The 16,700-nt window shown below is 35.5% G+C and overlaps 3 protein-coding genes across 5 annotated transcripts in view; all 3 read right to left on the bottom strand.

Moving 5' to 3' along the window:
• LOC134246891 (dystrophin-like) overlaps positions 1–4,052 on the bottom strand; it is a 156,460-nt gene extending 152,408 nt beyond the window's left edge. For 2 of the 3 annotated variants that reach the window (XM_062729235.1, XM_062729233.1), the window contains exon 1: positions 3,989–4,052. In XM_062729235.1, the coding sequence (XP_062585219.1) occupies positions 3,989–4,052 (64 nt within the window). Of the gene's footprint in view, positions 1–646; positions 793–3,988 lie in introns of those variants that run through there. The other variant, XM_062729234.1, reaches the window with a different exon arrangement.
• LOC134246897 (uncharacterized) overlaps positions 1–16,700 on the bottom strand; it is a 211,539-nt gene that overhangs the window by 73,884 nt on the left and 120,955 nt on the right. The gene's annotated exons all lie outside the window — the stretch shown is intronic.
• On the bottom strand, positions 11,821–14,946 carry LOC134246894 (ankyrin-3-like). The gene is made up of 2 exons (XM_062729243.1): positions 12,553–14,946; positions 11,821–12,491 (listed from the first exon to the last, which is right to left on the bottom strand). The coding sequence occupies exons 1-2, from the start codon at positions 14,852–14,854 to the stop codon at positions 11,821–11,823; spliced, it is 2,973 nt and encodes a 990-aa protein (XP_062585227.1). The 5' UTR covers positions 14,855–14,946.

Consider the following 16,700-nt stretch of genomic DNA (forward strand, 5'->3'; position numbering starts at 1 on the left):
TAACCTTAACATTGCTACGGTATATATATATATACAGTTCATATATATCTGCTTCAGTTGAAAACTTGTTGAAGACCAGAACTTAAAAGGATCCTGCAAAAATAGGAATTATGACAAAACCTTTCTTAAAATCAGAGTCTATACCCGCTTCTTGTACTATTAATTCCTGTGTGAAAGAATTGTGCATTCATTGTATTTGTTCTGAAAATACAGAAACATGTCAGTATGTTTGCATTTTTAGCACGAACTGCCTCAAAAATCAACATTGGCAAAGAATATTGTTGAATTGAAATTCACAGTCTGCTCTACAAATTATAATACCTATTTTCAGCATTTAACACCTATGTGGTAAAAATATTGGTATATTAAGTTTTTCATCCCCTGCGTAGACCCAGATCTCCAATTGATCCAGGTTTTTAATGTCAAATATAACCATTATGAATTATTTAATATGGATATTGTGCATGCATCTGTTGAAAACTTGGGAAATTTAAAGTACATAAAAAAAACCCGGCCCTGTGTTTATTCTTGTCAACAAAGAATTTTTTCTTTTATTTTTGAAGAATTACTTAAATCTGTTAATGTTAGTTTATACTGGCTGGCACATGCAATGAAATTATGAGCGTCATTAAAATGACCCACCTACCTTTGAATTTTAAATATTTGAGAGTAGTTGCATTAGTAGCACTGAAATTTCCATCCATCATGAACTTTCAATAAAACTCCTTTTTTTATAATCCTTGAAGCAATTGCCAGCAAATTATCAACCCAGAGAAAACATTAATGATATTTATAGTCACACAAGGCAAAATTATTCCACGGGGCAATAGCAATAATTTGTCATCCTCAAGAATTAAACATTATAATGAATCTCTCTCCTCCAAGAAAATGCGTTATAATTCCAACATAATTCTTTTTTTTGGTCTAACTCGAAAAATTCTCCAAGCTTTTCCCCCCTTGTTTGGTCATTTAAAAGCCTGCATCCTTAGAAAAAACAGGAAACTCGTCCACGCATAATGTTGTATCAAGACTTTGTGTCACTCTCTTTCACTGTGTGTACACAAAGTAAACAACACATTCTATACCCCAAAAAAGAGGGAACTTTAAATGTACACTGTCCCTCTTCAGAATTTTCCAGGTAGCACTGGGCTGGACAAAATCCCATAAAAGCTGTAATGGCATTAACTCTTTGTCACACCTCCATTTGAGTGACCCTTCCCTAGTGACCCTCCCCTTTCGGACAAAGGAGGTATCAAATGTTATAAAAGTCCGCCAAAAAAACAATCTAACGCAACTTCAGAACATCATAGCAGCCAAGTATACGATCCATATATAGAATACCGTAAAGGCCTCTACAGCTCATAAGAGATTATAGGTGTGTGATATCAAAGGCAATTCTCCATACACTATCACAAATGGCCCGTAATTCCTGATCAAACAGTTTAGGGTATCTGATTGAATGAAATCGACATGATCAACACGACTGTAAAAATAATTATCGCTTTTCTTCCAAAAAAGAACAAAAATATTTCCCTCTAGAGGGAAATGCAATTGTATATTAATTGGGGCAAAAAGTCCCTAGCTGCTCGCATCAGATTTTGTAGGTAAATTGATCCAGGATTGACACAAGCTACTTTTCAAACAATAATAAGATACTATTTCACTGCGATATAATATGATACTTATTTAGGGACCATCTCCACGTTTCTAATCTAAACTTTCTCAATGAAATATTGATCAGCAAGAGACCTCAGTTTGGCTATGGGAGATTCATTTCAGAAGCTATAAAATATTAATTTTCTCCTTGTTTTCTCAAAATCAACAGTAAAAAAAAATCACAGCTGAACAAACAATTGTCATTTGCTTTATTATAACACAATGCCTAAATCTCACTTCCCTCTATAGTCATAATACCTAATATTGATTGAATAAATTTATATTGGACATAAACTCTTTTTCTCCTTTTTAGATGGTCCCTACTTTGGGAGAATCAAAGGAGGTCAAGAAGTCAAGTTTTTATAATGGATGATTATAATAAACTCATAAATTTTATCTAATACAGAAAATTTGTCATTTAAAAAACCTATAAATGTTGAAAACTAACTCAAAGATGCAATTTAAAAAGATGTAATGAATGCAGTGTGGATTACAATATTATAATTATTACAGATGGTGTAAATAAATTAATTACTGCTTAGTACCTATGTTCAATATAGAATTTATATGAATTTTACAATTTAAAATTATAATTTTTTTTTTGTAAAATAAACATTAAATTTTATTATATTTTATTACCATGCAAATGTATTTCTTTTTTTACACTAATAGTTTTCCAAATACATGTATCTCTTTAGAAAGAGCAGGAAATCAAAAAGATATGTAAATACAATGTCATCCCTTAAAAAACAGGAAATTAAAAAAACAATTATAGTTCTAAACCCTTTCATCAGGAAAGAATTAGGCCTGAGTTTTAAAATCTTAATTTCTGCAGAGTCATCTTAGTTGAAAGTCCAAAAAAATTATTCAGATTGACTTGAATACAAGAAATCTGCTGTGAATGATTGCAAAGGAAAATACAAGCATTAAGTAAACATCATGATTTTAAATACAACAATATTATTCTGATACTTGAATGAAACTTTTCCCTCGGTTATTGTACAAATACATTGAAGATCTATCTCACAAATGCATAATTTACATTTTAATTTTCTGTATACCGAGTAAGGCAGTTTCACATCTGAGTGACTTTCATCTGAATGGGATTTTTTTCCTGTTATGAAAATTAAGTTTACGCTTGAGTGATTTTTGAATATCTTTCAAGATTTATCAACAGTTACACCAAAGTGTAAGGTTATAGGAATATGTTTTTAAGGAAGCTCTACACACTGCACACTGAAGAGTTCTTTTATATAGTAAGAGTTGTCTGCCCTTAGTGATCTGCCTTTAGGAGTATTATGATAGAATAAATGGGAATCTACAATTAATGGCATACCTTATAATGAATCAAAATATTTTTAACATATAATATATTAAGAACAAGAGTAGATAACTTAATGCAATTAATGTATCCATTAATTTTGCCAGTTTATGTAAACAACAGTGATTTATGTGTACAAATACTAATTAATTCTGAATCACTGCCTTTAAACATTTTTCCTGCTTGGGGTAAGAAGGCAGGTTCTCTATGCTGAATAATGAAATAGATGGATAATGCTCAATAAGCAACCTTAAAAGAAATATTTTTCTCAAAAGTCTAAACAACAGCATTTTTCATTAGTGTTTATTATAGAGCATCCTTGTTGAACCTCCCTGTGCCTATATGCAAATGCAGCATTTTTTTTTCTTTCTTAAATATTTTTTTTTCTTTAAAGAAGGAAATGACTTCTCATCTATCAATAGTAAAATTTAAATTTCTTATGAAGATCATTATTGGTTTCCTTTGAAAATTCCCGACTGGTACTTGAAGTACACTTCATAAAAACAAAATATTATATAACTGGGTTTTGCTATTAATTATACAATTGAAAGAATAAAAGTTTGCCTTGTAACAAATACATGGAAGCCAAGATCTTTTTTCCTGTTTATGTCCGAGATATTTGAGAAGTACACATGTATTACAAATCAGGAAATTGAATGATGTTGAAGATTTAAGCCTGGCCTACTTCATAAATTAGGAAGATGAAAAGTTGCTCAGCTTAATTTATACAAAAATGGCAACAGGCAGACACTGCTGCTAAACTCTTCAACTAACTTGAAAAAAAAATCCTTAGATAATTTCTGAATGTTGGAGGAGGGGGGGGGGGGGAGGGTAGGCATTTTATGTAAGTATTTGCATAAATGTCAGCTTTAAATAAAAGGTGCATTGTTGTACATGTATTTGAACTGTACATCTATACTGCATATTAGTATATTACAGTGGCATTATAATTTTTAGTTGTTTGAAAAGATTGAGATTTTTCAGATTTCAGTGAAAAAAAATATAACAAACCCTGGCCATCTTTCATGCGTTGATTGACATCATCAGCATTAGCTGCCATTGCAGAACTTGTCATCATCAGTTCTCAGCTGCTGTCCATTAAAAAGTCACAGTCTATATTTCTTCATTTCTAGAATGAAACAAACTGTACTAAAGTTCTCATAAAAAAATAAGCAGCTATGGTTTTACATGATTATGAAGTATTCAAACACATGTTAAGCTTACGATAATCCAATTTATAATGAAGCATATGCATGTACATGTATATGAGAAGAGGAATTTGTTTCACCAGAAAATGAAAATGGAGAAAATAAACAGTATTCAAGCTCAAAAGTCTGTTAAACATTATACATTTTCAGAGCAGAGGTAATAAAGATATCTAGAAGATCAGAGGATGGATCAGGTGCCATGGAGGAGTGAGTATCCCAGCCTTGAAGGCCAGTCAAACCCACTGTTTGATACCCTTTTGCTTGATCAACAATGTGGGAAAAAAAACTGTTCATAAAAAAAACTGTTATCTGAAATATTCAGATAACTCATACATGCAAGTCACCAGGTTTCTTGAAAAAGGTGCAGGGATGGAAGTGAGCAAATGAACCCTATAGGCAGGTTTTTCTTTAAATAAATGGCTACCATTACCTTTTTGATGGTTTCTCTTGCATTCTGGAAGTAATTTTTCTATAAATCAATGTTAAAAATTATGACAAAAGTATGCTCCTTGTAGAAGTCTTGCTGAATAAAAATTATTTTTTACATTCACAGTTTAAACCAATTGCAAGTCACTGTGTTAAAGAGCCGCCACACCCTTCCCCTTCCGAGAGCTTTGAAAAATCAAATATTGTTATAATGAATGGGCCCATTTCCGTAGATTCCATGAAAAGTCCAGCTCAGGCACTGTTGGTTAGCCAAAATGTCAGAGTTGCATGCCGCAATCAGACTCTGTATCAATTTTCTCCCAAGCTTTTCCCTGACACCGATTTAGGGAAGGTGGGGAAAGTTTCAAAATGCGTTATCTACACTAAGTATACTTTGTTGAAATACCGGGGTATAAAAAAAAAATGTTTCTGAAATAGGAAGCAAATTTATGTTTAATCAATTACTACGATAAAAGATCAAATTAAACTTGCTATTTAAATTAATTCTGTCGCGTGTATCGGGTTATTGTTTGAGGTCATTTAAACTGTTTACCATCTGGAATCACCTTACTAGCGGTGGCCTATCATCTTCATATCTTGTCATAAATACCGCGTGTATGTTTTGTGGGTCGTAAATTACTAGTATTTCAAAATAAGAAACACGTATTTGTATGTTTAGAACATGGCCATAAAATAAGGAAAACATCTGTAATCTTCATTAAAAAGTCTATATATTACCTATACCTGCAAATATAAATTTTATATGTGTACCAGCATAAATCACTTTTGGGGGAACATCCCACTATCAAACAGTAAATTCCCAACATTCGTTCTGGACCGCAAACAGATGTGCAAAATCTCATTTAAAACTTTTTAAAAGTCAAAGTATTAAATTCTAATTTTTGCCTACCTGTCTTTGAAGGTGCAACATGGACTTCAAGCACCACTGTCTGGATATTGTTTTTATAATTAACGCAAAATCCTATTAATTACAACTCGCTGTATCCGTTGTAAAAAAGAACACATCCAGGTGAATTAATAAAACCCGTATATCATACCTGTATACAGGTATATATTATTAACTTATCCAGCTGTCCGCTACCAGAAGCACAAAATGACAGCACACAAGGTCATATATTAATCAACTTCCAAAATGGGGGGAAACGCAGGTGAATATTATTATTTAATTTCCGATTTGGTCGCGGACACTACCGCCAGTTCAAGGGGATAATGATTTGTGTCACCCCCTTAACCATCACAAATACCTCTGGCGACCCGGCATGTACCGGTGTTGCTCAGCGAAATCAAAATTTCCCAGCACTTTAAAATGCAAAAATATACAAATCTCACGGTGCTTAAATCCAAAAAGAAAATAAAGATGTATATGTCTACGGTCATACACCGCGGATACTTAAAAATTAAAATATCTTCAACTTGTTCCAAGTCCACAAAGCGTGCCCTGAAATAACAACCGTGTTTTCCACAAAAAAACATAAGGTAACCCCCTTATTTTCAAGCTGGGGCCCTAAAAAGTGAAAGGAGTTTCAAGTAGACGGTATTCTTTACTAATGCGTTTGCATGAATGACTATCTTCGTTGAGGTACGTTATGCCTGGGGAAATTGACAAAATGTCTTGTCCTATTCGTGTCTTAATAGCTAATCAACGGAGACTTTTTTCTTTTCAATGTATTGGCGGGAGACGTTCCCGCACGCGAACATGGGTGTTGTTTTTTACCGCGGGGCAGAGATCGTAACATGTTAAGTTAACATTAATTTTTTTACCTACAAATGTTTTGCAGTGCTGTCGAGTGTGAAACCCTATGAAAATGAGAAAACGGTGTAAAAATATGCAAATAATTTTACTTGTAAAATGCTAAATGTCACATATAGCTATTCATCGAGTTAAAAAAAATAGGTAAGAAATACGAATTATTCCTTCAGATTTCATAATTGCCATCAAAATTTGGCTGAAATAGAGGAAAGAAATCCCCCAGTTTTAATCCTGATACGCAGTTTTATGTGCTTTCAGTGTTTAAAAAAATATATCGTATAAATTCATCATGGATTTCTGAGCTTATTTAATAATTTTTGCATGGTAACTATAATTAAAATCTGATAGCATAATTATTAAAATAAGCTTAAGAAAATTTCCATTTTGCCCGTTTATAAAATTTAAACACGCTAAAATTTTGAAAATTTAAAATACGTGAACTTGAAATGAGTTAAGACTTAAGAGTCAATAAATTATGATATCTTAAATTACCCCCCCCCCCCTTACAACCTCTTATTAACCCTTCACCTTTTCTTTCTTTCCTAAGGATTTGAATCATTGATTCAGAGAAAAGCGTAAAAAAGATTTACTTATTTGAAAAAGACAAAATAAAATTAAATACCTCATACAATTAATTCTCAATTGATTCTGTTTGCATTGAAATGTTTAAATACAACATATCAAGCCTTCATCTGTAAAATGTATGCTTCATATATAATTGATGATGATATTTATATCTCCCGCTTGAAAAGCGGAAGGGTATATATACATTTAGTAATCGGAATGTCCGTCTGTACGTCAGTCTGGTACGCTTTGGGTTACCCATCTCTTATCTGCATCTCCTCTCATACCACTAGATGAAATTTGATGAGACCTTCACAGAATCTTTATTACATATTGCCACTGTCACCTCCTATTTTACTTTTTGATCCGACACGTATTTTGGGCTTCCCATAGCAAAACATGGACACTGCCATTATATTCATTTGGGAGGCAGGTTGCATCAAGTGAACTCATGATCAAGCTCACAGTACCTCTAGTTTACTATGCTATAGTGCTGCAAGAACGATGCATCGGATCCAGTGGCTATACTGCTGTTTCTCTTTTTCTGTTGTATTTATTTGAAACATATTTCTGTTGCTGTTCTTTTACTCTTTGTTGTTGATTTCTGCTGTTTATACACTCTTTATATATAGTACATTTTTCTGACTGTTCACGCCTCAAAGTGACAGAGTCTCTACATGGTATTTAGGCCTCTCTATGCTGTTGCTACATGTACCCCTCTCTACAAATTATGTTGTTACCACCCTTCTATGCTGTCCATACCTCTCTATGCTCTTCACGCTCCTCTCTCCTGTTCACACCTCTCTCTCTGCCAATCATACCCCGGGCTACATCATGTTGTAGATTTTGAATTCACTAGGGGGAAGGAAAAGCAAAATTTATCATGTTGTAAATTTTGCATTTACCTCCTACTAGTAAATTCAAAATTTACAACATGATACCCCTCTCTTAGCTGTTCATTATTCTCTCATCAGTTCATACTTTTCTCTTGTTCACACCTTTTTCTACCGTTCATATACTCCTCTAGATGTTGTTCATACCTCTCTCTGCTGTTCATATCCGTTCAAACTGCTGTTCCACCCCTTCCTTATTAATGCATTTTTTAATGCTCCTTTTCAATAATTTCATACACATCAGATTCAAACCATAGGCAATTGGGGTATGGACCCCCCCCCCCTTTTATATATTTTTTTCATTTTAAATCTGGGTTCGAGTCACCTTTTTCCTATTTTTCTATTCTAATATGCACTATATGTTATCAATAATGTAACTCTTTTGTCTCTACCAGCTGTTTTTAAATATGTCGTTTTCGACTGGTACATATAAAGAGATTATGTATCAGTGGAAAACGGCTTAAAAACAGCTTGTAGAGACAAAAGAGTTGCATTTTTGATAACATATAGTGTATATTAGAATAGAAAAAATAGGAAAAAGGTGATTCGAACCCAGATTTAAAAAGAAAAAAAAAGGGAAAAAGGGAGGGGTCCATACCCCAAGTGCCTATGATTCAAACAATTCAATGATAAGGGAAGCCGACTATCAATTTTGTAAAGAGAAGATGAATACATGTACATGTACATGAAAAAAGATTAGAGTTATCGCTCTTAGATCTTCAGAGTTTCACTAAATTAGAAGCAAAGCACGGGAGGGTGATTATTTAAATTATCTTTTTTTTTTTTAGAAAGAGTAAGAAAATTAAAATCCATTTTGTTGTTTCTTTCTTACGGAAGCCCGTTGGTGCCACGTACGAAAAATATTTTATCTGGCGGCCGCCACATAGATATCTGGCGGCCGCTACTAATTATTTGGCGGTCGCCACATATATATCTGGCGGCCGCCACTTAATTATCTGGCGGCCGCCACTTAATTTATATGGCGGCCGCCACATAAATTATTTTGCAAAAGGTGAGTGTTATTGGGTTAAGAAGATGGATGTTGACACAACCGCTGCTTATTGATAAAAAAGTAAATGATAGAAAACGAATTCTCAAATATTAAAACACCATTCTTGGAAATCCAAAATGCAAAACTTTATTTAATTCTCAACCAATCATAGCTTACAGCAAACACCATGATTTATGTCCGTGACCCCTGATGAGGCTTCTTAATAATCGAAACACTCTACAAATACTTGCATAATTTAAATCAAATATTAATCTGCTCTATGCAAAAACATATCTACTAGAAGTGTGGATTGCAGTGTTGGTTCATAATAAATCTATTAAAAGTTTGGTTGATTGATGTTGATATTAAAAATTTTACAATGTATCCACCTATAACCACACATTAAAACATGCGCGCGCATCAGGAAGCCAGGTGTTACCTGGCGGCCGCCATATAAATTATGTGGCGGCCGCCAAATATTATGTAGCGGCCGCCAGATATATAAGTGGCGGCCGCCGGATAAATATTTGGCGGCCGCCAATTAAATATGTGACGGCCGCCAGATGTTATATAGCGGCCGCCATAAAAAATTATGTGGCGGCCGCCATATATTAAGTGGCGACCGCCAGATATATAAGTGGCGGCCGCTAAATAATAAGTGGCGACCGCCACATAATTATCTGGCGACCGCCAGATATACAAGTGGCGGCCGCCAAATAATAAGTGGCGGCCGCCAGATAATATTAGTTATGTAGACACTTAAAGGGGTAATACGGAAATATGTGGGGTCCTTGAAAGAATCCATATTGGGCGAGGCGTAAGCCGAGCCCAATATACATTTTTTCATGGACCCCACATATTTCCGTATTACCCCTCTAAGTGTTTACATAACGAATTTATCCTGCCGATGGTTCACTAAAAGATTAAATATTGATAGTGTCAATAAACTGCATTCACTGAACGTCCAAGCAAGACGTTCTACATCCATTGTACGTTGTCGTCAGACGCATTGTGACGTCAGTTATGAAGCTCCATGCGGGTCACGTGAAAGCAGTATATTGATGATGTGTGGTTGGTAAATTTTTAATATATGGTGGGTAGGTCACGTGGAGGGGGCACATAAGCAATGTGAGGTGGGTAAACAGCATAACATCGTTCCATGCAGTATTGCTCTCGGCCAATGAAATTTCACGATTTTTATCAGAGGCAGGATAAAATATTTTTCGTACGTGGCACCAACGGGCTTCCGTACTTTCTCACTTTTGATCATGATGACTTATTAATAAAAAATATTAAGTTTTGATTTAAATTTGTTCCAAGGTACTGTAATACCAGCGGTTTTTACATCCATGTGAAACATTTTGGAAACATAATCCAACTTTTGAGATCGAAATTCAGATTGCTAAATTGTCACTTCGTGTGATTTGATAAAATCCTTTGAAACTACTACAACTGTGAAGGATATTGAAAGGCTTTGGAAGTTTTTAGTATCTGACTAGAGCTTTTTGCAACACTCAATATTTTACATAGTTTTGGATGTTAAACATTGGGTTTTTCTGTTCGTTTGTATGTTGTTTAACGTCTCTCTCAAGAATTTTTCACTCATATGGACACGCCACCTATTGGCGGTGGAGAACTACAAATTTTGTCCTATACTCGGCACTCAGGGCCGTTGAGCAGGGAGGGATCTTTTTCGTGCCAGCACCTACTGCGATACGAGATCTTGGTGTATATACATGGTCTGATCCGAGGGACCAGTTTCCACGTCCCACAGTGGGATTCAATTTTGAAAAAGAAAACATCTTAATGCACGGTTCTTTTGCATTTTAAAAGTTTATTTACCATGCATACCGGGTGTACTTCAGTTCATGAGTCATTGAATGCTTGACCATGTTTTACACAAGAGATTATAGGACTAAAATCAAAATGTGATTAAGCAAAAAACTTTCCTTTTGTCCTTTTGTATATATTACAAAATGTACTTTGAAAATAATGGAAATCTTTTTGAAAGGAATTCAGAAAGATATATATATTCAAAGAAATTTTAACAGACAAATATATAAGTTAGGTAAGATTTTTACAACTTACAACTACTAATTTTTCAATTTAAAATTCTAGTTTAGGTTTTGAGTAAAACGAGGCCCTTATGCTTTAAAATGATTAAAAATGAGAAACTGGACATAAAGTAAGAAACTCAATGAAAACTTCAATGGTTTTGACTGTCTGTCTATTTATCTGTCTGTCTGATTATCTCTCTCCCTGTTCAACCATATATTATCTTCCTTTTTCATATAATAAAATATAACTTGACAAGTTTCTAACATTTTAATTGTGGTATTTATATTATAGCATTTTCACAATAGAACATATGGATGAAATATACAAAATCAATTGGACTTTAAAATGTTGATTATTGCAGATGACGATCGAGTCCATATTTCTAAAGTAGCTACCTGGTAATACGTGTAGATATATTTTACACGACCAATTAATACCACGAAACGCATAGCTTTTCGAGATAAAAGAAAACAAAAATTAATCAAGAGAGGCTTAAATATTAAAAAAAAAATGTTTGACTGCAGTTGCCTACCTATCAACTGAAAATGCACGCGGCCCAAACTTTTTTTTACCATTTTGTTAAATTTTTAATTTTGTATCTAATTTTCAGGATATTATTAAAACTGTTGATTTTTTTCGTTTTTAACAACCTGTGGCTTAAACAAGAGTGAAGATTATTCTTGTTCTTGAGACCGTATAAACCGAGGCCCCAGTAGGTGCTGGCCCAAAAAGGATCCCTCACTGCTCAAAGGCCCTGAGTGCCGAGCATAGGACAAAATTTGTAGCCCTCCACCGGCAAGTGGAAAATTCTCGAGAGGGACGTTAAACAACATACAATCAATCAATCAATCAATCATAATACCCGGTACAAAGATATCAATACACATAAGACGCATGAACATACATTTTATAGTATACATAACAGTACATGTTTAAATTCGCCACGTTTTCTTTAGTTTTACTATTTTCCGCATTGGTAATACAGATCCTAATGGATTCGACCTAGTACGCACAACAATATTGCCTGAATCTGAGACATTGCTCATCCCCGAATTTGAAGAAGACGCCTCTTCGACTCTACATTCATTAATTTTCTTTGAGAGAATTCTTATTACTTTGGTATATCCTTCTTCTTTAGCAATGTCTAAAGGAGTCAGATTAGCATTTGATCGAATATTAACGTCTGCTCCATGTCGAAGAAGTACAGTAATGGTCTTAAGAAAGTCTGGATAACACGCTTCATGGAGAGCAGTTTCGCCCTCGTCGTTGCGAGCATTGACGTCAGCGCCATGTTCTAGCAGAAGGGATACGACGTCATGCTTGTCATTGCAGGTCGCTGCAAAATGTAAAGCTGACTGTCCAGAATTATCACGCATGTTTACACCCGCTCCATAATCGATGAGCGCCTGAACGCGCTCTTTTGTTAAATTGCTTATGTGAAGGGCCAACATCATTGGTGTAGCTCCATCTTTATTTCGAGCGTTTACATCGGCCTTGTTTTTAAGCAGTGTTAACATGGACTCAAGTTTAGAGCTATCATAAGAACTTGCATGCAAAGCTGTGTTTTCAGACTTGCTTTTGGCGTTGACATCAGCACCATGATCTATCAGCAACTTTACTATTCTACTGTAGTCTTTTGCAGTAGCCGTCATCAACAAAGTTTTATCCTTGTATCATGGAATATAATTTACATCTGCACCACGACGTAGGAGTTCTTCGGCTATTTCTGTATGACCACCCGACACGGCAGCATAAAGCGGTGAGTCTCAATAGAATCATCTTCTTCTTTAGGATTGACCTTTGCGTCACGCCAAGAAGATCATCAACGACATCTTTGAATCCAGCATTGCACACAAGATAAAGAACAGTTTTGCCATAGACGATAGCATTTACGTCTGCGCCATGCTCGAGCAGAAGTAAAGCTAATGAGAGATGATTCCCCCCTACAGCTTTTTCAAATGGACTGTATGTATCCTCGTCATAATTATTAATATCCATACCATGTTCGATGAAAAGTTTTACAATGTCTGCATAACCCATTAAACTCGCCCAATGTAAAGCGTCTTCCCCATCTTCATCGCATTTGTTGACATCAGCTCCTCTTTTTAGCAACAGTTTAACAATATCCGTCCATCCTTCCATTGCTGCATTTATCAGAGGAGTACTCCCCTCTTTATCCTGCACATTTATTTTTACCCCGTTGTCGATAAGCAGTTCAGTAATTTTATAGTACCCGTGAAAGGCAGAGTTCAAAAGAGGATTTTTGGAGTCATTTTCATTTATTTTAGCGCCATGACACAACAGATCTTTTACAACTTCACGATGTCCAAATCTCGCTGCAACGAAAAGAGGACTACATCCACTCTTTGTACACAAATTAAAATCTGCTTTGTGTGCCAATAAAGTTTTAGCAGCTTGTGCATGACCATATTTGGAAGCAAGAAAAAGAGGAGTAGCCATCTTCTTATTGGCCAGATTTACATCAGCACCTTGATTTAAAAGCTCCTTTACAATATCATTGTGCCCGCGATATGAAGCCCGTATCAAAGGACTGCTCTCCCTTTTTGAACATGAATTCACTCCTGCATTATTCTTCAGTAGTAATTGTACAATTTCAAGGTGTCCATTCTCTGCTGCGAAGTGCAATGGGGATATCTTAAGCCGGTTGGTCTCAGTAACATTTGCTCCGTTTTCTAGCAGGAACTGGACTGTCGAGTAATGTCCGTTCTGTGATGCAATAATTAACGGAGTGTCCGAGTCGTCCGTTTCTCTTGTTACTATACTAAGGTTTACACCGCAGGTTACAAGTAATTTCAAAACAAGTTCATGACCATGCGCAATGACATCAAAGAGAATAGGACTCATAACTTTCTTTTTCTGAAAAGAATTAACATCAGCGCCAGTTTTCAGAAGTAAGTCAACCACTTTTGCGTGTCCATTACCGACAGCTGCCAGTATTGCTGATGTATCATTTGTCATTGAGCAGTTTATGTAAGGTTTGTGCTGTAAAAACATTTGGACGATGTTTATGTGGCCATGTGCACAGGCTGCAAAGAAAGGATTATAGGCCGTTCTTTCCTTAAGCTCGTCATTTGTTCCTCTAGTGAGTAAAATCTCCACTATAGCAGAGTTACCTTTTCTTGAAGCTAAATATAAAGGCGTGAATCCATATTTACTCCTCATGTTGACATCTGCACCTTTGTCTAAAAGTAACTGCACAATTTCTAGATTGCCTTCCATTGAAGCCAAGTGAAGAGCAGATAACTTGTTACCCGTTTCATTGACATTAGCACCACTTCTGAGCAGGAACTGAACAATTTCCTTGTTTCCTTTTTGACAGGAGACAGCTAGAGCAGAGGGAAGTTTTGTGGGATGAATGTTGACATCTGCACCTTTTTGAACAAGCAGAGTTAACGTCTGCATACGTCTTTCTTCCAAAACTTCGTCGAAGGTTTTATTAGGATCACATAAGTCCTTGTTACATGCCCAAGGGATATTCTGGAGAGTGCATTTATCTACTACAACTGCTAAGATAAGGGGAGATTCATTGTTTCGTGTAACCATGTTTACGTCATATTCAGCATCCAGAATAAGCGATAAAATGTCAGGTTGCAAAAAGTTTGCTGCTATATGTACTGCGTAGACATTTTCCTTTTTGCTCCAGCATGCGTTTTTGACACTCAAAATTTTCAAAGCAAGTCTGGCATAGTCCTTATGTTCATTCACACAACAAGCGCTAATCAGAAGAGATTTGTCAAAGTCAGAACTAGCCAAATCATTTTTAACCAAGCTGATCATAGCAGAAAACAATTCGTCAATATTCAGTTTCAGGGAAAGAATAATTGGAGAGACTTCATTGCTATGTGAAATCAAGTCGAGCCTAGAGAAACCTCTCCACGTAGTCCACTTGTTTGACGGCAAGTTTTGGAGATCAACATCTTGTTTGAGTTTTGAGTGTAGAACCATTTTTTTAATTCCTCATTGGGCTTTGTCTTCAGTTGCAGTTTGAACTTTGTCAGAACTCTCTCATCCCGTATCCAGGGACTCAGAAAGACATCCAGATACTGTAGACGTACTTTTTTCCACGGGGTCATAATTCCGCGGAATCTCAATTTCTGTGCAATGCGCGGGTAGAAAATTACGCGGATTTTCTAGATTGCCACTATATGCCTAACATTTGTATTAAGTACGCTCGGACAAATTTCCGCGGATTATTTGTGACCGCGTACATAGCGTAAATTAATACCACGCGGAAAAAAGTACTTCTACAGTATGTACCTGATTTGATATCTTTCTCAATTCTATCAACAAATGCATCAATAAAACTGTCCTGTAGTTGAACGTTTGTAAAGGGTTTGTTTTGTGTGCATAAACTCGTCGTAAATATGCGAAAGAAACTTCCTTGGCAGTGCTTTATAAATAAATCGGGGACTTCAGTACAAAATATATGAGTTAATGTCTGCAGAAAGGGATAGTTTGTGATTAGAAACCCATTTCCCTTTTTTCCTATTCTTTTTACAAAATAATGTCCATCTAGAGATATTAAAGATTGAAAGAGCATTGCTCCATTGACACTGTTTGAGACATTGAATTTTTTAATTAAGATATTCAACAGCGTTTCGTCAATAATGTCTTTAATTTCGCAATCAACATTATCATCTTTATCACAACCGTCATCGGTTGCATCGCTTTCTTCACCGCTCTCATCATCATTAATATCATCGCCAGCATTTCCCTCACAATCGTCGTCATTTTCATTTCCGTTATCATCACTCTTGGTTTCATCATCATCATAATCGTCGTCGAAGCTCACATTTATACTTTCATCATCCTCTTCATGGTCCATGCTGTCACTATCTTCTCCTTCAGTTGCAAACATTACTTTTGACAACTTGTTCCCATTCAGGATTAGTAAAAGCAGACATAGATACTTTTCTATGGAATTTTCTTTTAACCATAACACTTGTTGTTTGATGAGCTCGTAAGGTTCTTTGTAAAATGCTTGCACGTTTTCTTGGAAATTTTTGGTACTAGAAACTAATTGAGAAATCAATGAAAACGATTCCTCTACATTAAGGATTTGGTTAACATCGCTATTTTCCAGTTCTGAATAATCTAAATGCTGCTTCAAAATATCTTCTTTTTCTTCTTTCGTCAGTTTAGCTTCATCGTCGTCCAAATTGATAAAAGCAAACTTACTCTTATGAAAATTCAGTTCGTTTTCAACAAGCTTTGACCTACATGTTACAATCACTTTGGGGGTCTCTACCTTTGTGTCCATTTTCTTACTTTCCCGAAAATAGCTGTCCAACATTTGCTGCTGTAGATTCCAAAGTCTACACGACTTCTCGTCCAATACATCTTTACCTATGGGATCATCGATGATGAAAAGCACGGGACTTCTTTTCACTGGGGCATTCCGTACATCCCTGAGACTGCTCCTCACATTTACAATTTGCCAGCCATTTTTGGCGTATTTCAATGCAATGTTATGAGCAATAGCAGATTTTCCACACCCTGTGTCTCCGAGGATGAGTATTCTCTCATGATGTAACTTTGTTTCCACCAGGTTAGAAGCCTTGGTTGATACAAATTTCTTGTTTTCATCCTTCCAAAGGTTCATCCAATATGGCGGCTGGTCGTCAGCACTATCGTCGCTATAATCCGAGTCTGATTCTCCAGATTTCATGTACTGGGCAGAACTCTCTCTTTTAGGCATTCTGACTACAGCAAATTCCACAGGGTTGATTTTGTTTTCACAAAATTTTTGTATGATCTTTTAACCTACAATGAGATGATATGTTAATGGTTA

Source organism: Saccostrea cucullata, unplaced genomic scaffold (assembly GCF_032062105.1).
Source record: "Saccostrea cucullata isolate Sc308-1 unplaced genomic scaffold, CSIRO_AGI_Scuc_v1 ctg111, whole genome shotgun sequence".
Classification (NCBI taxonomy): domain Eukaryota; kingdom Metazoa; phylum Mollusca; class Bivalvia; order Ostreida; family Ostreidae; genus Saccostrea; species Saccostrea cuccullata.

What these genes read in the sequence shown, in the direction of transcription:
- LOC134246894 (XM_062729243.1), bottom strand. Translation starts at nt 14,854, where the DNA reads ATGGTTCTACACTCAAAACTCAAACAAGATGTTGATCTCCAAAACTTG. An exon ending in ATATTCCATGATACAAGGAT is followed by an intron (nt 12,492 to 12,552) that starts AAAACTTTGTTG and finishes AGTTGCTGATAG; the next exon opens with ATCATGGTGCTGATGTCAAC.